The sequence below is a fragment of the Ptychodera flava genome, chromosome 7 (assembly GCF_041260155.1).
Source record: "Ptychodera flava strain L36383 chromosome 7, AS_Pfla_20210202, whole genome shotgun sequence".
NCBI lineage: Eukaryota > Metazoa > Hemichordata > Enteropneusta > Ptychoderidae > Ptychodera > Ptychodera flava.
Window position 1 is genome coordinate 39,696,774 of NC_091934.1, and position 23,638 is coordinate 39,720,411.

Consider the following 23,638-nt stretch of genomic DNA (forward strand, 5'->3'; position numbering starts at 1 on the left):
GTATTGTCAACAAACAAAATGTACAGCAGTGTACTTGTTGCAATCAGATGGATTTGAATTTGACATTGAACATACCGGTAGTTTCGGGCAGGAAAGATAATTAACAAATTGGCTACAGGGTAACCGCAACAGTGCAGGAAAATTTTAATCCCCTTTTTCAAAAAGAGAATAGAAAATCAAATTATCACAGAGTTCAAGTAACAATCCTACATCATCAGATCCCAAATCTCAATACCTTTCTAGGAAACAATTTGGTACTCCTTGTCATTATTGAAAGAAAGATGGCCATTTGATGTCAGATTGTATCAAATGAAAATGTGAATTAAGGTCCGAGTGGTCATAGTGGATCAATATCTAAGCCCAACACCTTTATATTTTTAATCACCTCAATCAGAGTATAATAATACTAATGATGTATGCAACTCATTTATTTATAATTGTCTGGGGTTAAACCCGTCTTATGAGGTCAAGGTATTCTTCTCAAGATAGCATTATGGATGTTTTTGAACCTTTGTTCACAATGGTTTAGTATCATCTTCCTGTCATTTTTCTTCCCCTATCCCTGTCAAAATATTAAGAAATACCAGGGCTTTTTAGTCTCTTTTGTTTGCAGATGCCCAGCCGTTTAATGAAAAGTAATTTTAACTCCTATAAGACAGAGTCTAATGTTACAGGAGTTTCTTGCCATTAGACATATCAAGGGCAGAGACAATTGATTGCAGACTGTCTCTCTCGTATTTTAGAGTTTATTGTTTTATACACTTAATATCATAAGTGTAAAGATAAAGGTTTTTTGTTCTCTGAAAAAAAAAATTGAAGACGGGTGTGTTATGTTGGTTATGTTTCCATTGCCAGGACGGTACATCAGATTAGTCAGTCTTTTGGATTTTCACGTCGGTGTCATTTTCAAGACTTTCATGCTGGATGTTACCATAGACCCTCGAGAAAAACGTTTTTCTCGAGGGTCTATGATTTTATTTTGTGAATCTTGCATGGCTCAGATCTACGTACAAGCCTTTAGCCAGAGGACCTACATCCTCAATCAACAGTGTCTTTCTTGATCAACTCCCGGAGACTGTGGTTTAGAAGTTCTGTGCTGTCCTAGCCAAGTACAATAATCTTTACACAGTTTTGTAATTTCCCCTAGAATTTACTTTACCTATTACTTTTAATAAATCTATCTAAATAAAATCTTTAACTTTACCGCCGTTTTCTGTGGTAACAACAGTAAATAGTATAATTCTTGTATACATCTCGCAGCATGATATGACTTCTACAAGATATAGCAGAGAGGCAACACAATTAAAACTGACTCCTGTGAATCATAATCGTTGGTTTTTGTGTTTACTCATCCCGTTCAATCCAAACGGAAATACGTATTACATGTCTAAAATTATTTTGTATACATGTACTTCCTGCTTTCACCAATTTAGACCAGAGATATTTTCACTTAGTGTGCAATGGGTGACATCAAAATCCATGTACGTGTGCCTGACAGCAAGCCAGTAGTTAATTTTATTAGGCTTATAGGTTCAATTTGCATATATTCAAATTATCTGTATATTGCCTTTACAAAGACTTCTGTACTCATATTTTGGTCATATAAACTGAATTCAAGTGACCATTTTGTTTGCCACAAAATTTGGGAAGGTTCAACAAGCTATATATTAAAACTCAAGAATAATAAATGTAATGCAAATTTGCATATATTAGCTTAATTTAACCATTATTTCTAACAAAATGAATGTCATAAACTCATATAAATAGACCTTTCTCTCTATGAATTGTTAAAGCTAAAAAGAACAAGTTATCGTTGATGATACAGTCCCCACTTGTTAATGGGTACATTGATTACAAGTCCTCGAAGAGAATAGAGTCCTGTTCATTAATTGAATCTATGATTAAGAATGAATTCCATGGTGGTGAAAATGTAAAACCTATGTGGGCTGCAACCTTGATTACAAAAGGTCATGAAATAAGTTAATTAGTAATTCATTAATGGGATATTACCAAACATTTTTGCATTCTATTCTAACACTGATCATCATCTGTACCACATTTATAAACGATACTGCTAAGTGTCAATGAATCGTATTATACCACTGTGAGATCAACATCTGTACCAAGTTTCATCAAATTTGATGCAGTCTTTCTGGACATATCACTCTAATTAGGAAAGTTCATTAAATATGAAGATTAAAAATTAATTACCATGACACTGATAAACGTCTTTATTCAAATAATAAAGCAATATATTTCTCCTAAACCGTGTTCAATGGTAGTAAATTTTTAAAAGATTATTCTATGTTTTGGCCCGTGAGCTGCAACTGCGAATTTTTTCCAACCTCAAGGCACCCCCAATTTCCTACATTATTCATTACAATCTGAAAATTTGAACGATATATAGTCATTAACTATGCCTCAACAACATTTACTTGTGGCAGAATAGGCAAGAAATTGAAGAGAATTGGTTCATTTTAAATTTCCCGCCATTTTCAAAATCTTGCCATGTTATGTGAAAAACGGAGAATATTTTGTCAAAGTGGAGTGAATCCCTTTCCCGTCCTTTCAGTATTTGTTAAGATTCAAATGTGTACATGCACCATTTACGCTGTTTATCATGTAGTTGCACGGTGCGGCCATATTTGGGTGCGGCACCGTTTATTATTTGTCGTACTGAAACCTCCCTATGTAGTCCCACTCAGTGGATAATTATACTTGAGTACACAAGTCTGAGTAAGAACGTTTCCCTGAACTAATTTTAATCTAAATCTAAAATCATGAAAACAATGCCAAAAGTTGCAGCTTATGTGCCTTTAAGTAAACCCAAATGATTGAAATATTCAGTTACTATTGAATTGTTTTAGACATTCTACAGTTGTGCTAATGAATAATATTTCGATTTTTATTGGTTCAACTTTAAGTGTAACGTTGCAGCGATCTTTGATGAAAAAGATAACAGCATCTGAAGTAGTTGTGAGTGCCAATCTAGTGATAAAGAATTTGAATTGCGGATTATGACGAACAGCTTTGATGGTTGAGTATTCACTGAATTTCGCATTACCATTGGCCGAGGACGATGTTTAGGTCGAAGAGATACCACGTAAACTCTCTGTTAATTCACCGACTGATTTCAAGATAAGCTTACCTTCATCGAAAGAAAATCAGAGTGGAGTGAACACTTAGCTTTGACCGTAGATACACGTGATTGAACAACGTCTGCATCCGAGCTCGTATGAAAGTCTCTGTTCGTAGAACAATAGGAATCCAATGGTCCCTCAACTGCTGGCCTTATCCATGTCGACTCACATCGTCCCATCTGTGAAACCACGTTACATTTATCACCTCCATTCTGCAAATTATAGACGCAACGTTTCACTTCACAAATTTCTCGGTATAACAAACTGAGTTCGTTTGCCAAGCCAGTCACTTGAGACTGCGCCGCAATGTCTTTCATTTGTGTCATTTCCTTTAGCAATACCATTAAAGTGGAGATGTCAATTTGAGTTGCATTAAAATTGTTTGCAGTTTTGCAAAATTTGTAGTAGCAAACCACGGCAGGTAATAGATGTCAATTTCGTGGAGAGTTTCACCATATCCATCATATTATAAAATCGTTTGTTCTGTCCAAGATGTTGTATCATTCGCCCGGGGACGTCATTGCAACATAGTTCAAAGAGAGTCCGTTTGGCATATTCAACTGCGCCATCACGTGAGAGTGTTTTCTTGTGAACAGTTATCATCGTCTGGACTTTGTATCGGTATAAAGCAGTGTGCAATCAGGACTTATGTAGGTCATTAAACGCAGCTGCTTAGCCTGCATCGGACTTCATAAGTGTTTTCCGATCCCTAAACGATTGTGTCTCGTTTATGATCAATAGGTCTTCAAGTATCTATTCCTGATTATTTATACCGAGTTATACATTAAAAAATACGAATTTCAAAATTTCGATTAGGCCACCGTCCCTCCACGTGGGTGGAGGGACAGTGATTAGGCCAATTAATATTTGCGCATACGTTTGTTTTCCTAATGGTAAGGTAGCAGGGTCAGAACAGGGGCAGCTCATTTTATTTTTGGAAGTTGTACGTACATTTTACACGGTTTTAAAATTTCACAAAGTAGTGTAAAGTCTTTGACAGAAATTAAGTTTTAACATTAATAATAAAATTGAGATTTTCTGCCCAAAATATGTACTCCTTTATCATTTGAGTAAACTATTACTACAATACTTAACTTCAGATTCTCTGCATTTTGAAAAAAATATTGTGTGTTGGGGAGGCCGAAGGTCTAGATAAAATAAATTACTTTGAAACAAACTATGTTGATTTAGTGACAAGTGTCTGTTTTAGATTATGTTTTATCTCGCCTCGTGTGAGACCTGTGAGAGGACATTTGGCATGTTTGTTCTCAATAAATAAAAAAGTAACTGAAAAATACTGGAGGTCATATGTTAATTTATGAAAATGTATGAAAATAATATGCAAATGTTCAATAATAAATATACTAGTTTGAAAAGTTTCATTAACAATAATGGCAGCCGACAAAGTAACTATGCACAGTATTTTATACGATCCCGGGTACTACGTTAAGTCCTTTAAAAAATTTATTGAAGTGGAATCCAAGTATGAAGTCCAGCCAAACTGGTTTGAAAGCATTTTTCTCGACATCATCTGTGGAAAACTTGAACTGGTTAATGCCAAATTCGGGTCGACTTTCAGGATGTTGGGAGTGGGAAGTGGATCAGGTCAGTAAGCTTATAGCTATTCTATAAATGTCATTTAAAGGGACAAAATCGCCCATTTGTAATGAATTGTGTTTGATACGAGATACTATTTATATTGTTTGACATGTTGAAAGATACTGAATGAATGGGTGACCATGCATATATTTGACCCCGGTTTTTAGACAAATTAAATGAAACCATCGCGAGAATGATATACTGGTCATGACCCTTAATTCATTTTCGTGTTGGTTTCATGTATCGTGTCTAAAACCGGGGTCGAATATATGCATGGTCACCCATTCATTCAGTATCTTTCAACATGTCAAACAAGGTAAATAGTGTAACGCCCCTCCCTAAAGAGATTTTATCTCGAAGCGTCCCTCACATGGCCAAGGCTTGTAGAGGTCATTGACTCAGATCGTACGAGAAGCAGATAAGAGATAGTGTGATCGTTTAATTAATTAATTATTGGTTAAGATTTCAATGAGAACAATCGAGAACGGGATATTCCATGGTGTGATCTTATTTAATCTTAAGAAACAATCAAAGATTGGCTAAAAAAATTACCACGTGATAACTTTTGTAATTATGTCAGTCTTGAGATGTAGTGAACTTAGGCTAGAGGACTTCAGATCAGACCTTTGACGGTGAACGATACGGTCGCCATCTTGTAATAAAGTACAAGGTTGTGTTACAATCTACATCTTGGTGTGTCAGCTTCAGTTACTGAAAGCGTTACGATCCAGACTGGTACCTCAACTCGTAATTCCCCTAACTACGAGCGTGACAAATTGGTGTGAGAATCCGGAGTAAACTGAAGCAGTACGAATATAGGATTCTGAGATCTGGTGGTAGATCCGGTGGAAGAGTCAACGAGCGACGTGTACAAGAGATGGTAGACCCGGCTGGAGGACCACTGAACCAGCAGCACGAGCGACTGTATGGTGATGTATAGCGGTTGATCGAAGATGTACCACAGCGGACGGAGGTGAACTCTGACCGGAGCGACGAGGGCGACTTGCAGACATGGACATCCGAGGTAGGCAATGTGACATTATTAATGTTGGTGCTAACGTCATGCCTCGAATATACACCGGACGAGAGAGTGGTTGTATACAGAAATGGCTGAAGAAGTTTGATGTGAGTCTAGAACAAGTACGACCAGCCAACGTCAGCGATGCTTGTGGTTCACCTTCCAGTCGGTTTTGTAATACACGGACTGATTACGTGACGAATGAACTGACAATGATAAGAAGCAGAATTTTGGAATACACCCACCCATAAAGTGCGATGACAACGTACAAGACTCATGACTTTTTTGTTTTTGGTGAATTTTCTGGTATGTTGGAAACCACTCTCTTACTAGGATAATACTCTGGACTTGTATACAAACGAGGCGTCTTTTTTTTAAGTATTGTTTTGTTTTTGTTTTTTTAATGAAGTGTTTAAGTTATGTTGTTGTTGATGAGGTACGCGTACAGGAGTTTTGGATGTTTTGTTGTGTATCTCCCCTCAGTTGGCTAGGAATGTCAGTGCTAGTGATCCGTAAGTGATACAATGGTCCTTAGATTTGACCGAATGGCCTGAGGAATTGAGTTTTGGAGATGAAGCGATAGTGAGGTTTATCGCGTTTATTTTTGGAGTTTTTGAAGTTGATGATGATGTTTTTCTGGTGGAATGTAAACCAATCCTAATTTAACGACTGAGTTTCATCAATTCGTACTTTTATCCAAATTCATTCTAAAATAATCATTTTGAGATTTATAATAAATTTTGATCAATGACTTGAATATTATTTTCGATAAAGAAAGGTATTCCTCCGTCTCCCTTTTTTAGATTTAATGTGCGATTTTGTTTCCAAACTACCTAGAGGAATGTAAGTTTGGTATTTCAATATTTCTTAAAAATGTTTCTGTCAATATCTGATATGTCCTCCAAAAATTTGAAACTTTAAAAGGCCAAACTCATATTGTTTTGATTTTAAACCTCTAAAGTTCACATAACCTATGCTAAGATTATTAAAACAAGGCACATTGAGCGTTTTATTTTCATCCACCTTGTTTTTACTCTTTTTATCAATTTTAGGAGGGTGACCTTGGTGGAAATTAACAAAATTCTCAATATTCTTGTCATTTTGATTCTGCAACAAATCATATCGTTTGTCAGAAAGTGTCCTCATATTGGCAAGTTCTCTAAAAACACACATAATTGGTTAGAAAAATTACTTGAGTACACAGTATCGATCGTCATATCACTGTCCAGTAGTCCAGTGCCTACTATGGCACTCTCTTCATGGCCAAGGATTTAGTAGTTTGGATTGTACTGGTAGTTTTGATGGCATGATTTAGCTTTGTGGCCTGTAGTTCCTAACCGCAGTTGCAACACACATTCCAATCTTCATTCCAAGGCGACAGATGCACTGGATATGGCCGTATTCTCCACATTTAACACGATTGGAAATATTTTGGGTTAATGGGATTTAGAACAGTTCGTCGAAAATTACTGAAAAATAAGGTACCGGACCATAATTTGTCGGTACATATTAAGGTAAATTTCTGAATTTTATCCAATCTACTAGGTAACAAAGGTAACTTAGTTGTTTTTGACTAGTTCCAGTCAAATTTGCTGTTTTTGCAAAAGTTAATGTAGTGTTATAAACAAAAATTTTGCCAACCTGTCATTGTCATACATTTCTGCAGAACGTTTTAAATCTTACAAATTTTCATCCTTTACCTGTTTTTGATTTATCACGGTTGTCAGACTGCGATTTTTCAAACATTTATAATCACTTCATTGTTGAATGCTGCCAGTACATTGTAAACTCTCTGTATTTTGCCGATCTGTCATTTTCATTATGTGGTAGGCATTCATAAAACTAAGTTATTTCATACTTTTTAAGTTAGTACCTCAATATGGCAAAGTAAAGTACTTAAAATATAAGTTTTTTATTCTATCTGCTTAAAAACTACAAGGAGTTCAGGTAGCTGGTGAAAAATTTGTATTAAAATTAATTTAAACATTGAAAATTTGAAAATATCTAAAAATCGTTCATAAAACACCATATTACATGATAAAATATCCCTGTAAAATTAGGAAGGCAAAAAATTAGCATGAATTTATGATCTGTCATCCTTTTTTTTTAATACTCTGATGATTCCTGCCTTGTGCTTTAAAGCCCCTCAGACGTGACCTTGTATTTTCAAGGCCATCTTGGATATGCCCCTGTATTTTCAAGGCCACCTTGGATATGACCCTGTATTTTTCAAGGCCACCTTTGACATGTCCCTGTATTTTTCAAGGCCATCTTGGATATGACCCTGTATTTTTCAAGGCCATCTTGGATATGACCCTGTATTTTTCAAGGCCACCTTAGACATGACCCTGTATTTTTCAAGGCCATCTTGGACATGACCCTTTTTTTTTCAAGGCCACCTTGGACGTGACCCTCTATGATTCAATGCCATCTTGGACATGACCCTGTATTTTTCAAGGCCACCTTTGACATGTCCCTGTATTTTTCAAGGCCATCTTGGATGTGACCCTCTATTTTTCAAGGCCATCTTGGACATGACCCTCTTTTTTTCAGGGCCACCTTGGACGTGACCCTCTATGATTCAAGGCCATCTTGGACATGACCCTGTATTTTTCAAGGCCACCTTTGGCATGACCCTGTTTTTTCAGGGCCACCTTGGATGTGACCCTCTATTTTTCAGGGCCATCTTGAACATGACCCTCTATTTTGCAAGGCCACCTTAGACATGATCCTGTATATTTCAAGGGCACTTTATACATTGCCCTCTATTTCAAGGTCATTGTTGACATGGCCTTTAATCCTGAGGCCGGGCCAAGATTAATAGAATCTCACATCCCAAGGACCTGGGATCAGATTTCTCACATGAGTTGAGGACATTTTATCTCACACAAGCTGCAGGTGAGTGTGAGACAAAATATCCCCAACGAGTGTGAGAAATCTGATCCCAGGTCCTTGGTGTGTGATTCTTTTTCTCACATGACCACAAAATGCGTCACATTGGACACGTACAATATTATCAAAAATTGTGATAACTCTGTTGTCTGCTTCTGTTCTCTGACCTGCTTACTTTGTAGTATCAGCCCGTGTGTTACTCGTCGTGCCATGGATAACATTTGCACGTGGAACGAAATCGACTCTTCATCATCCAATCAGAGCTCGTGTAATATTTACTGCAGAGTGTGGGATCAATTTTTTCCCACACAGTCAATCACACACTCCCAGCGGCCAAGAACGTGAGAAATATCACGTCCACTAATTTTGAAGGCCATGTTGATTAATATTGTGTTTAGAAGGCAATGACAGTTATGATCATCGTGCATTGATGAAGGCTACAATTACAGATGATCACAATTACACCTGGGGTTAAAACATGAAAATATGTTTACTTTGAAAATCATGATTGTAATTCTTTTCTGGTTAGTGTTTTGTTCATGAAAAATTAATCAAACCTGATAAATAGCTGTTGAAATGTTCATTATGTGACCTAAATTTTTCATATTTAAACATCATTGGGAATTCTAGGAAGAGACTGAATGACTTCAGTTGTCAACAAATTGTAATTTCAAACTCCCTTACAACAAAATACTCATATGACCAACATCTCAAATTTTTCTGAGAACAAATTTATTGTTTACAACTAAACATAGATTAAAAAGCAACTTCAAAGCAAACCAACTTCAAAGCAAAAGGACCACTAGTTCTGATATAAAAGTTTTTGATTTGAAATGACGAGTGATACAGCCCCACTGAAATACTGATACTCCAAGTCATAAAAATATTATTGCTTGAATATACTTGAATACATGGGTTTATGAGCCTGAGAGCAGGTGACAATTGCACGATGCCAGAAGGGCAAATAGTATCCTCCTACAAGGGCACATGGACCCATGTATTCAGGCAACAATATTTTTATTACATGCCCCTTACAGTTACTTCTGTATGACATTAGTACATGCAGGGCATTCTCAAACAATTTACTATTATCGGACAAGCATCACACAGATTTTAACGAAAATCAAACTAGCAGAGCGAGCATGGATATTTTACATCGAAGGGCTTCACCAGACCAGATAACCACGGAGACCGGTCAGTACATCATTCACAAGCCTGCTAACTCCTGGGATATTCCTATTCAAACCAATGCACTTATTTGCACTCACATTAAGGCATGTAGTAACAGACAACTAAATATCAGTCACTGTGACACCAAAGCCTACCATGCCAAATTAAAAAAAAAAAAAAAATGCAAGTTGCACCATAATTTGAGCAAATATTACAAACAAAGAGTGTCATACAACACTTTAAACAAATTGGACATGCAGCTTTACAGAAGAGCTGTTTTATAAAAAATGGGGCAAGTTTCCCAAACACATACATATTTGCATAAATATGCAATATGTAAATTGCACTTTGTATTGAACAACCTGACTAATATATCCCTATGGACCTGCCTATCAAAGTTTACAGCAATTGTACATTTATATGTGAGGGTACACAATATGCTGATTTGACATGTACAACCCCTCTCAAATTTTTTGCAGTCAACGTACATTCATATGGTAGGTACTGGTTACAATGTGATTAAAATCATATGTGTGTACCCATTTCTTTCTGTCTTCACCTGATTTTCTTTGTATTTGCTGTTTTTTATCTACTGTGTCATTTCTATCAAATAGCTCAACACTTAATCTGTTGCCAATGACAATGTCAAAGTACAGCGGTAGTTTGACATCCAATCTCATTATTTGACAAGTTCTGTGAACAGAAATGCATCCCAGTTGGCATTGGTTCAGATGTAGGGTTGAGGCATTAAAAGTATACGACACAGTGGACAATAAACCACATTGGGAAGAAAATCAGGTAAAGAGGGAAAGAAGCAGATACATCTGAGTTTAATAACTGAGGCTGACTTCAGCTATAAGCTCATATTGAGGGCATATGGAATAGCATATACCGGTATATCTTTTACAGAATCTGTGTAGCTGGTGCTGTACTCACTGCATTTGATCTGAACTGCCACATTCTCTAGCAAAAATGTCCTTGTTTCTTGCAGCAAAATAATAAACAACCGCACATTCAGTCACAATGTGAATATCTCTCACAGAGTCTTTCCTTAGGCACCTGACACTATATTTACAAGAGAAAACTGAAAATATCATTGTATTCAACATATCACTTCTGGATGTCAGCCTGCAGACTGGGTCCTCCTAATTTTCGTCTGGTTCTGTTTCCATGTCCATCACGGCATTCAGCACATCTTGGATGATGGCGAGATGGTCCATATCTCCAGATGCAAAAATGCAGTGCCTCCTGACCTCTACTGCTGCCAATATTCCTGTTGCTGAAACAACAAAATAAACAGAACAATCATCAGTTACCTTTAAGTACTGTGATAACAAGGAAAAGTTCCGATCTTTATACACGCATTTGATACTAAGATAACTTGATATTATTTCAGTCTAAAATATGGCATCAATCACATTGTGTAACTGTTATTCAATGATGGTGCAACACTATTCCCCAAAACAGACCTCTTACAAAAACAGAAAATGGCTCCTTTCACTACAGCGTATTCTTCATGCTTTTGCAGAGAATTCAATATCATTGTACAATCAAGACAGTTTTGGTAAGTGTTAAATATAAACTGTGTTGGGTGGGGAATCAATCAACACTTTCCAGTAGTCTATTCTTCATTAACATTTCTGAAAATTCAAAACAATCGCATTGTGTCCACACTTATTTCAAAGTGTACAATATAAACTGTGAGGGGAGAGAATCACTACCTAATATAAGTAACAATGGCAGTCATGTCTGAGTTACCATCAGTGTGCCCTCTTAGCCTATTTGGCGTGCCATGACTCATGAATATTCTCTGTGACACAAGAAAATTTTCAGATGAATAGGAAATTATACATTGTGACTCAAGAAAATTTCTCGAATTTTTTAATTGACTCAGAAGATTGATGAAGTCTCTTTTGTTAGAGGGCACACTGGTTACCATGCAATGCCATCATGAAAAGAAATATGAGCTATTTCATGTGGAGATACATACCGCTTTCGTTATCTGAGAAGTGCAGAACCCACTCTCCGGGATGGCTGAACCATGTAATCATCTGGCTATAAAGGCCTTCAGGTTTGTGTCCACTTGTTCTGTCTGTTTTGGTTGACCATATATTTTGTTCTGTGCTGCTGAAATTTTCTAAATACCGCGTGGAATCACCGAAGTTCGCTACAGCCACACACAGTACACTGTCCACCAATCCAGATTTCTGTCCTACAGATTAAAATACAAGAATAGACGACACAACTGTTTGTTAGAGCTGTGTGTACACGAGAACGTGAAATATACTATTTTGTATCGTAAATGTAACTTACAGACTGACATAGATACATATGCACACACACAGACACACACACAGAGGCAGACTCACATACAGGCAGGCAGGAAGTCTTACCTCTGATACTGTTTTCCACACGACAAAAGGCAGGTTGAACAAAACAGTTTTTCTCCTTCTTCAGTACTGTCAAAACGTCACCGATGTGCGCTACATCACAAACTAGGGCAATGTTAAACATCTTCTTCTGCGAGTCACGATTTATGGCCTTGATCATCACAACAGATCTGTTTATGTCTTCAACAGACCAGTCCTACAAAAAATGTTACACTACTATTCAATTAAGATCATATGACGATTCACAATCAAGAATCCTGCATTAAAAGTACATCATGATAAACATATGAGGTAAAGTGTGGTCCATACCATGTGACATGTTTATTCAAGGTCCCTCAGTGCAAATACATAATGCGACTATGTAGTCAGTCATCTGAGGCTAATTTGCTGGTCAGTGATTGTAAATGCAGTACTACAATAGTTTCATCAGATCATTTGTTTAAAAGTGCCACTCACTGGCACTTTTATCCAACAATTCTGATTGCATTAAGTTGAAGAAGAACAACAGATTTTGCTTTGATTTTGGCGACAATGTTTGACGGTGTGTAGGTGAAAATCACTGGTATACATTTGTCACAGTTCTCAGTCCTTTCTACTACAGGGTCTATGATTGTATACAGGTGTGTCTAACGAGTTAAATTATGAATACAACTACTTACCTTGGGCATATCAATTAAAGTAAGGTCAATTCCAGAAAACCCTGGGCACTGCTCTTTCAAGATGCTCGTGTTCAAATTGAAATAGTCTCTGGAACTGAAAATGCATATGTTCCATTTTTTGAATATGCTGCAGCGTTTTTCAGGCCATCTTCATGTTTCTCCAACCGAAGCAACCGTTGGCAATAGTTGACGAAACTATCTGGGATGCCTCTGGAGAATGACAGCTTGGTGAATTCTTCAAGCCTCTCACGTGTTGCCTCTTTTGGGAATCGCTCGACTGCTTCCTCCCAGCCACCATCCAAACAGTGTGTCTGTTGACAGAAGCTTCGCTGGACAAGGTCTAGTTTTTTGAGGATTGATGCCTCCTTGCACATGTCAGCAAATGTCATAGTGCTGTCAAGTACATTTTCCAAAAGAAGGCACTGATCTTCAGTTTTTATACTGAAAAAATCTCTAAGTTTGGTGTAAGGGGGTACAGGACGATTTCTTAATTCTTCTCCTTTTAATTTCTGCCCTTTCGTTGCTCCATCTTCATACATCTCAATCACAGACATCATCAGTTCATAATTTTCATCCATGGAAGATATCTCAAATATTGATTGCATCATAGCACTGTCCACCTTCTGTTACATAAATTGACATTGAAAAATGATTGGAATGTTGTTTTCATAATTGTGCGCATATAACACTATCAGATTTGACACACTTAATGAACTGTAAGAGAAAACACAGATCTTCGGAACCTACCTATAAGAGTTGTCTACAGGAAACTTTAGCTTATTTATGTCAGTGTTATTTATTTACAAGTAATTTCAAGTGTATAATACCATTTGTATCATATTAATTTCCATTGAGACTGTGGCTGACATCTTCAGGTAACTCAGTGACTTTCTCATTTTTTTCAAAATCACACACTACATCATGAGTGTATTTCATAAATCACATAAAAAGTATAAAAATGTACAGCTGTAGTAACAACTAATAGTAACAGTAACAGATAGAAAGTATCTCTGCAGTGATTTTCTGTTCAGGATAATATTGAGTGAAGTGAGCAATTCACAATTTGTAAATTCACTGATTGATAAAGAAACAAAGTACAGATTTCTATACATGTACTTGCCTCTTTCAAAATCATGGCACAAGTTTTCTCCCAAGGAGTTTTATCATCCTCGTTTCCCATTTCTTCATGAAGCTTTCTGCAGACTTTGACCTACAAACCATAAGAATAGATTGAAGTCAACAATGGAAATCAATTTTGGTTATAATACGTGTTATTGCTAAGGATGGTAAGCAGACGATCATGCATACCAATGGTTCTACTCCGGAATAAAAAGGGCGCGATGCGTACGGCGTTCTACATACTCAGTACGCCCAAATAATCACGTGATGCCGGTACAAACAAACCCACATGTGTACTAAACACGTATGGAAATACACGTACGTCTGTGCGCGTTTGCGCAACATGGCTTTGTTTGTACCGTGGTCGATTCGAATTCCGGGTTTGGCCTATTGTCAAGGCTATGGGACGGGGGCTTTGAAAGATGATTTTCGGACCAAAAGCGGGAAAAACTAACCCAAGAATACAACTATCAAAAAGGCTACCTTGTATATATATATATATATATATATATATATATATATATATATATATATATATATATATATATATATATATATATATATATTATATATATGTGTGTGTGTGTGTGAGCTAACATAAAGCATATAATGATGCAAATAATGCCCCTTTCACTTCCTCACAAATTGTTCGCAATTTTACTTCAATATAGTGTTGACTTTGATGTTGATTTGCAAATTCTCAAAACCACTTTATTTTGATTAATGCCTACAAAAGTTGCACTACATGTACGAAAGCACAAAGACAAGGATATAAAGTTAGACAGCAGAAACTGTGTTAGAAAAGGGAAGAGTTGCAGGTATGATTGTATTCACCAGATTACAAAAATTTGCAGTGTTGATAAACCTGATTGTTATAGTGATGTAATTACCGATTGTAGGTATGCTGATACAGAATGAGGCTTAGTTAGATTTTTCGCACTTCCAAACTTTCTTTTGTGTATTTATATGGGGGGGAAGATTTGAGGCTAAATGCTATTAACCCTTTGAGCACCACAGTCAATTTTTTTCACATATATCAAAATATAAACCAGTCAATTTTTTTCCAATTTTTTCTAAAATTTTGATGAAAATCTATAGCAAATAAAATGTGATGTTCATTTGGTCCAAAATTGTCAAAAAATTACAGAAATATTCACAAAACTGGTAAAATCTTGCACACTATAATTTTGGTGGGAAATATTGCAGCGCTCAGAGGGTTAATTATGTGTACCATGTGCATTTTTATTATCCATGGCCCCTTACTCCCAAAATTCAAAGCATGTCACACACATTACCTTATCGGTAAAAACACATCTTGTTGTGCTGTTCCATGGTTATGTTGTGTTGGTTTGCCACCATAGCCTTTGCTCCTCTGTCAATTCCGCATATACCACTGCATATCTCGACAGTAACTCTTCCCTCTCTGGATATTTTTCAGCCAGACTTTTTACAGCTAGGAATGAGTGCTGGCCACCAATTACTTCATAGCTGTAACCATTTACCTAAAGAAAGTAATGAACAATTACATGAATTAGTAAGATAAATGTTGAAATATTCTGGTATATTGAACATTATTTTGGTGTGCTCTTACTAGATATCAGATTTTTCATCCTTGTCTTTTAATCAAAAATTGTTATCTTTATATGTACATTTGTAATGTGGCATTTACATGCATTTAGTAATCTAATACAGCTAATCAATTAATTGCTAAAAAAATGAAAAGTCCACATCTAACAACAACAACAACATCAAAAACTGAACAGGTCTTTGTAAATCTACACTTCTATGAAACAATTTTCAAACCAATCCAATCAGCAGTCTTTCAGTTTTTGAATTAATCAATTTTTATGTTTTCTTGAGATATATTTCAGTAAGACAATTTATTCAAACAAAACAAGTCAAGAGTGCAAGTGTCTGTAGCAGACAAACATACAGATACTGCTACATGTATTATAATTGAAGACAGCAAGTTGCCATGCATCCATCCGCTTTAAAACATCTTTTCATGGACAATGGACTGACATCTCTAATTATAGGAAAAATAATTTGAAGAACAAAAGTATAATTTTTTATAATATTGAAGTAAATTATATATTCCAACCGAATATGCTACCTTAATCTGCCACAATAAATCACATTAAATACACATTGAAGTAAACCACTATCCATATACATGTAAATCACAGGAAAAAACTTATTTTGAATTCTGTACAGAAGATATTGTTTGTGCACTATATGTCTTACATTAAAGTGACAAAGTTGCCCATTTTTCATGAATTTTGTTTGATACGAATTCAGTTATAGACACGATACATGAAACCATCGCAAAAATGAATTAATGTCATGACCATTGATTCATTTTTGCGATTTAATTTGTCTAAAACCAGGGTTGAATATATGTATGGTCACTCATCATTCACATGTCAAAGAATGTAAGTTGTATCTCGTATCAACCAATTTCATGAAAAATGGGCGACTTTGTCCCTTTAACACAGATCTCACTTACATTAGTGTCTCTAAAAGTTTGCTTCCTTTCTCCCTTTTAAAACAACGACAAGTGGCTGATAAGCTTCATTGTAATAGTCTTCCATGTAGGTCTGCAGTTGCTTCACCCACTTTTCCTGGACATCACGTATTTGTTTTCCGACTTCCAACGATCCGATACTTATCAGATATGTACCTAAAGAATGTATGAAGTTTTGAAAGCCAGGAGTGTTATTTATTTGTATTTCTGATAGTAACTATAGAAAAAACTTTTTCAACATTTACACTTTTATGCTACTTGGTTATCACCAAAATCCACATGGTCATGCAGTAATTGCAACATAGGACTTACTTCTTGACCTTTTCAGTAAGAGAGTAGTAAAAGTACTTATTATCAATCAAACACACATCTGCATATACACACATACTAGTGGGGATAAATAAGAGGCATGAGCAGAAACAAAGGACTGCAACGATAAAATGATTTTTTCCCTTATACTTTCCAAAACTGAAAAATCCTCAGCAATCACCCAATTGCTTAATTCTGTTTACCCCTTGATATCACCAACTAACTTAGTCCTGGGTTCCATAGGCCATGGAGCCCTGTATCGACAAAATAAGCAAGCATACTGCAATATGCTGTGTGCTGCTCTCAACTGCAGACCAGCACATGAAATAAAACAAAGATCAAAAACTAGTTACCTTCTTCGCGTTAAACATTTACACTTTACCACTTAGTTTTATTTACTTGTGTATTTATTTTAAGTAATGTTCAGCAGTTGAGAACAGTGTACACCAAATTACAGAGTGCTTGCTTGTTCTGTTTATAAGGGGCCCAATGTCGGCAGTTAGAGGCTATACATTCACATCCTAATACAAATGCCGCATCTCTAAATTTATCTATGGAACTCTGGGCTACAACTACCTGTGATGTTTGCTTCCTTCTGATGTCATGACCAATATATTAAGCTTCAACCTTGGTTATACTCCTTACACTTTAAAGGTCACAGTTACTAAGGGAAAATGGGGATCTGGTCATTCCCAGGCTTTAAGAGGGTGACCATGGTAAAAATAGAGTACCGCCACTTGGTCACTTAGGACACCGGGGTACACCCTACCCTGTTAATCATGTTTGGTATGGTAAATTATGTACAAGCAACTGTGTCCTTTCAAGATAAGTTGTGATTCTAGTTTACCTACCAATATGACAATTTCTTATACTTCTTTTCATTGCTTCTGTTTCTTCATCAATTTGTGCAACTTTTCCTGTACTTTTTGTCGCTTCGTCAGAGATGGTATGACTAATGTTTTAGCTTGTTCACAGAGTCTTTTCCGTTTCTTTGTTCCTGGTTTTCTTGGGGTATGAGATCTAGATAAAAAGATTATACAGAAACACTTACTGTACTACATGTATATTTAATATCTGTTTCTATTGCAAAGTTTAGATAATAATAATAATAATGGGTTCTTATATAGTGCACGTATCCACGAGTACATTTGCTCAAGGCGCTTTACAATTATTAATACCCCTGGTCACTGGACCTAATATGATACCACTCAACTCCCTGGGGAGCAAACAACAGCTCACATGTGCTGCCAATCAGTGCAGCAGAGCTAAACGCACAACATTACAACCACTGTCCTACCAGGTACCCATCACTCCAGGGTGGGGAGAAGCAATGAGGAATAAAGTGCCTTGCCCAAGGACACAACACCACAGCTATGCCGGGGCTCGAACTCACCATCCTTTGATCGTGAGTCCACTGCTCTAGCCACTGGCCATGATGCCTCCTATTTAATGAATATTGCATATCTTGGACAATATCAGCAATCTGGGACTCACTTTTGATTCACCCTCTGATGAGAGCACCAAGTTTGTAATAACATATTTTGAAACAACAATCATATTCGGAACAATGATGTAAACTCATGCTTTCATTGGATCTTAATCAAGGATTATCCTGCTTCTGCCATAAAAAATCTCTGATGCAATATTTCATTGCTGTTTTAACGGACAGTTTCCCCTGTCCTAAAATGTTATTTATCAAATGTGACAAAAGAATAAACCATAACAATCAAATGTTCATATTGGGGTCAGAATTCCTGATACAACAATACTTATTGGATAGAAAATAACAAATGCAAATAAAATCAGTGCTTACAAAGACTACAGGTGCCAGCAAAGATTTGGTAGACAGGTTTTACCAGAATACATGTGTTAAACATGAAAAAAAAAACACTGAAATACACCATGTTGCAAATTATAGCTAAATAGATGTAAAAAAACAAGCAGGCTTCAGGACATGACAGTATTACGTACAATGGGCCCTTGAGAAAAATTACTTTTGTTCTGAATATATTTGACCATTTTTAAGGGATGTAAATGTATGCATCTGAATTAGGCCCGGCTTGGCGGTACACAAAATACAGTCCAAAGCCTGAATTCAAATGCACCATGATATAAACAATACCATGCATGAGGAAACATTAACCCACTTGAATTTGATGGCAATGTAATAAAGTGACTCTACGGTGCATGTTTTCCAGATAGCACTTGATCCTTTTGTCAAAGGGCAGGCCTAATTCAGACTGCAGCCAGTGCTGTAACCATAGAACTGAAATCCTTTTGTGTCGTCAGTTACCAGTGTCAGCGTTGAATTTCCTGTGCCAAGCACTCATAATTTGCACGGTACCAGGGTACAATTTTGGTAAAATATATTATGTCAATTTGATGAAGGAAGTGAACACATGCATTTTTGTATCACAGGTCTGTGGTCACAGCGCCTTGAGTACAGTCTTGAACACAGACTTTTATAATAATGGTGTGAATACTGAAGTGATTCTGCAACTCTTGTCACGACCTAACACTTGGGTCTACACAGGGTTATATTGTTTAGTTTGTAAAGTTTGTCAATACATCCAATTGATGTGTACAACATAAAAACACTTACATTAGGGAATTTCCTTCTATGCTTGGGCAATCTTCCTCCACATCCATATCATCCTCTTCATCAGATAATTCTTCATTGCTGGATACGGACACACTACTGCAAGGTGATGTACTGGTTTCTCCACTTTCAGTACTTTTTGACCGAAGTTCCCTGCTTTAAGGATGACGGTCAGAACATGGTCGACTATGGTTTGACCATTGTCAAACCATGGTCATTGACCATGTTCGACCATGTTTTGACTATCAAGTTGACCATGATCGACCATGAAATGAACACGTTTGTTAAATTGACACCATTGTCAGACCATGGTCAGTGGTGGTCAGCATATATGATAGTCATATCACGGTCAGAATATGGTCAAAAGAAATCGTTGTCGTATCATGGTCAAAACATTGCGATTAAAGTTCACAACGAACATGGACAGACCATGGTCATTGTGAACAAAGCTGCATTGCAACATTAATCAGAACATGTCCAGAACATGGTCAATGATTGACAAAACATGGTCAATGATGGTCAGAACATGGTCACCAGAGGAGGCAATGATGGTGGTCAGAACATGGTCAATGATGGCCAGAGCAATGGGTAATGATGGTCAGAACATGGTCAATGATGGCCAGAACATGGTCAACGGTGGCCAGAACATAGGTAACGATTGTCAGAACATGGTCAATGATGGTCAGAACATGGTCACTGATGGTCAGGACACTGGTCAAATTGGTGGCCAGAACATTGTCTATGACGGTCAGAACATGGTCACCGACCAGTGGTCTTGTTTGGATATTGTTGATTGCCAAAACCTGGTCAGTGATTGTCAGAACAGGGTAATGGTCAAAACATGGTCATATGAAGGCGTCTGCATAAATGTCAACATTATACAGCTACAGAAACTGAATGTAAATAATTCATTTCAGTCAATTTAATTATGTGTAACATTGCATTGAGTGCAATTATAGTCAACATTGATAAAACACATATCAAAGATCATATAATGACTCCAACAATTATACAGGGATAAAGTGATAATTAGGCAGTGTGGGAGCCTGTGGGTTCCCTCATGCAAAGACCTATTTTCGGACTTAGATTTTGGCAATAAAATGTGAATTTCACCTAAGTGTCACCTGAAAAGCTGCTTTTTTGGTACACTGATCACTTGACTTCAAAAAATGGTATAGAAAAACAAAGACACTTTGACGTCTACACAATTCCGATTATCTGTGTGTGAGTGACGGTTCAAACTTTAGTGTTTAAACTGACAAAGTCTGTAGGTGTATACTTTCACATATAACTAAGACAAACGCACTTTTTAAAATTTGTCCCTCAACTCTTTTTTGACAAAAAGTACTCGACAAACCTGACACGCTACCTTAAGCAATGACTACTGACAGGAATAAATGTAATAAATGCTATTGACTTAAAGCCACAGTAGCTGTAACTTTTGATATTTCACTATTTTTTGTTTCACATTATGACCTTTTAATTAAAATAAAAATAATTCTGAATCATAGTCACCTATTTACTGACCAATACAGTACATGTGTGTCGATTACAACAGCTTGAAAGTGTACAGTCTTTTGATAGGAAATCTTGTTCTATTTTTGTAAATTTGTTTTTAACAAATTTTTTGGAGGTTCATTAAAAGGTAAGTCATGTGACTACTGTGCAAATAATTAATGTGTACTGTAGTTGACCATGTTCTCTTTCATCAGGGCTTTATACAATATATATATGCTTTGTGAAATTTACTACTTCTTTCAATCAAATATAATAAGGTACAAAGAGTGTCTTTTGTAGAATGGATCATTCAGAACCTTCTCCAAATATATTTTCTGCACCAACAGATATTCAATGATGTTGACAAAATGCAATAAATCTTCGTTTTAATCAAGAGGACGTGAAAAAAGACCAAAAGTTACAGCTTTACAAAATTTATAGACAGAGACTTTTGTGAATACATTTTGATACATATTTAAAAAGTTGAATTTTGAGAAAAGATTGCATAACAGCCAAAAGACACATGCCTGAAAAAAGCCTAAAAGAGATGTTTATACCTTATCTAATTTCTGTCATATAGACTACTCGACCAACTCTTAATATTAGGGTTGAGAAATCGAAAACTTTGTATTGGCAGAATACTCAGAGAGCTGAAATCGAAAACTTTGTATTGGCAGAATACTAAGAGAGCTGAAGCATCATGAAACAATGTACTAAAGAACATTATTATTATATGTACCAGTAGATTAGTGATGCTGACACCAAAGATACAGCACGCTGTAGTGACAGCAAAATTTGTGCATTTGTACCACACTTTCAACATTTTGAAAGTTCAGATATGTACACTGAGTTGTGAAATCAGCTGTGTAAACATGGCTAAAAACATAATTACAGATGGACACCTGAAAAATATTGAGGCAGACTGTAAATCAGCACAGATGTATTTCTGAAATACTAGCTTCATAAGAAACAGTAGTAAAAAATAAAACAGAAACAAAACGTTAAGTTCAATTTAGGGTACGATTTATTTTATATGCCAATGTTTTTTTCATGCCACATAAATATGTCTTCATTAAACTTTGACTTGAGAAGGTTCATGTGAAATTAACATTACTGTCAAAGGCAGCGATTTAGCTTCTTTTCTCTGAATTTTCATCCCTTCACAGTACCAGCAACGAATTCTGAAAAATACGAATGGTTCAGGAAATAGTGTGAGTCTTTACTGTTTGACTGCAATTTGATGAATGAAATCAATAAACATTATCAGTTGAAAATGAGACAATAGTTACTTGAAAAACTAACTCACAGACACCAACTGCATAAACATTTATAATCATATATTAATAATATCTAAAACGGACAAACGATCTGTAAACTCTCGCAATTATTTTCCATACACTATTTTCCAGCATTGTTGTGAATTGAAAGTGAATTCCGTACGAATCATTACTCAACGAAACTTAGTACATGTAATTTAATGGCAATGTGCAGTTGTACGTTTGTACACCTCTGGATAGAGAGACAGTGGTTTGTTTAACGAAGGTCCATAGTTATATCAACTTACCTGCATTTGTGAACGGCTCGCGGATACTATAGACAGTTCCCGGCTGCAGGTCACTCCGTGCTGCACGTAAGCATACCGGTACAAGTTACTGGGAAAATATAGTCGGCATCTTTACCTGCTTTTCGCGTTCACAAATTTTGAACTCTGTCTGTTCCTGGTACTCTATATACATTTCTGCGAAACTATGATGTATTTTGGCTAGTGATTCCATACAAAGATCGCCAAAATTTCTGCCAGATAAGTCCTGATCACGAATACCAAGTCAACGGTACAGAAATCTTACTTCGCGCCGTTCAAGCCTCATGACCTTCACGGAAGTGAGATCAATAAATCATTACGCGATTGATAACGTAGTCCCGTTTTTAAACGTTGGAGTTTGACTCTCTATCGGCCCTAATCCCGTACAATTCAAACTCAAAATAGCAATTTATTTATTATATTACATTATGAAAATGGTTATACTAATGATTCGAAATGGTCAAAAGAGTGTACAGTTCTTTCAGCACGAAGATTCAATATCAATGCGCGACCTTAACTTGGTAAACCGTGACCTCTGACTAAACATGTCAGCTGCTACCAGCCGGATTCGGCTCACGCTTTGACATTGCGTTTTGGATTTTTATTCAGCTGATCAGCTAAGGATGGAGTGCAATATATATAGCTCTGACGCATAAAACATGGACAAAAATTGTAACCTCAATCCACGTCTTCTGAAGGCGAGATATTGTTGGTGGCATCGATGATCAAGTGACACAGACTGTCTGTATGTACCGTATGCTTCGCCTTTAGCTTCAGGGACTGTGCTTGTACTAAACATTGAAAGCAATTTGACATTTGTGTACGTTTCAACAGTAAAAGGTCCTGTTCTATTGAAATTTTTACGGTACAAATTTGCAGTAACATTATATAAGTGTACGACCCGTCATTGTTGCTCGTTTTGAAAGAGGTGAACGGACGTACATTGCGTCCGTAACAGCACTTAGAATTCTCCCTTTTATATACACAGAAAAAATGTTCCTGTTTTGACAATTTTTTTTTGTTTTCGTAAAAATTCAGCTGTTGATCCAACCATGATTTACAAAACAAGATCGTCGACGATATTAAGAGTTTGATTGATTATTACAGAGACTCAAATCTTGTGTACGTAAGCTCAAAACT

The 23,638-nt window shown here is 36.4% G+C and overlaps 2 protein-coding genes and 2 long non-coding RNA genes across 5 annotated transcripts in view; all 4 read right to left on the reverse strand.

Moving 5' to 3' along the window:
* Window positions 1-23,638, reverse strand: part of LOC139137531 (uncharacterized) — a 330,561-nt gene that overhangs the window by 303,239 nt on the left and 3,684 nt on the right. Inside the window, exons 3-6 of one of the 2 annotated variants that reach the window (XM_070705684.1) lie at window positions 19,423-19,572; window positions 17,672-17,840; window positions 16,494-16,667; window positions 15,289-15,489 (exon numbers count right to left, since the gene is read on the reverse strand). In XM_070705684.1, coding sequence (XP_070561785.1) covers window positions 19,439-19,572 — 134 coding nt within the window. In that variant the 3' untranslated portion in view covers window positions 15,289-15,489; window positions 16,494-16,667; window positions 17,672-17,840; window positions 19,423-19,438. Of the gene's footprint in view, window positions 1-15,288; window positions 15,490-16,493; window positions 16,668-17,671; window positions 17,841-19,422; window positions 19,573-23,638 lie in introns of those variants that run through there. The other variant, XM_070705685.1, reaches the window with a different exon arrangement.
* Window positions 9,360-12,027, reverse strand: LOC139137524 (uncharacterized). Its single transcript, XR_011553404.1, has 2 exons — window positions 11,810-12,027; window positions 9,360-11,098 (listed from the first exon to the last, which is right to left on the reverse strand). It is a non-coding gene; the product is annotated as an uncharacterized lncRNA (long non-coding RNA).
* LOC139137530 (uncharacterized) lies at window positions 12,271-15,289 on the reverse strand. The gene is made up of 4 exons (XM_070705683.1): window positions 15,283-15,289; window positions 13,989-14,078; window positions 12,869-13,491; window positions 12,271-12,405 (listed from the first exon to the last, which is right to left on the reverse strand). Exons 2-3 carry the CDS (start codon window positions 14,046-14,048, stop codon window positions 12,940-12,942), a joined length of 612 nt encoding a protein of 203 aa, XP_070561784.1. The 5' UTR covers window positions 14,049-14,078; window positions 15,283-15,289; the 3' UTR covers window positions 12,271-12,405; window positions 12,869-12,939.
* LOC139137525 (uncharacterized) lies at window positions 21,923-22,658 on the reverse strand. The gene is made up of 2 exons (XR_011553405.1): window positions 22,481-22,658; window positions 21,923-22,097 (listed from the first exon to the last, which is right to left on the reverse strand). It is a non-coding gene; the product is annotated as an uncharacterized lncRNA (long non-coding RNA).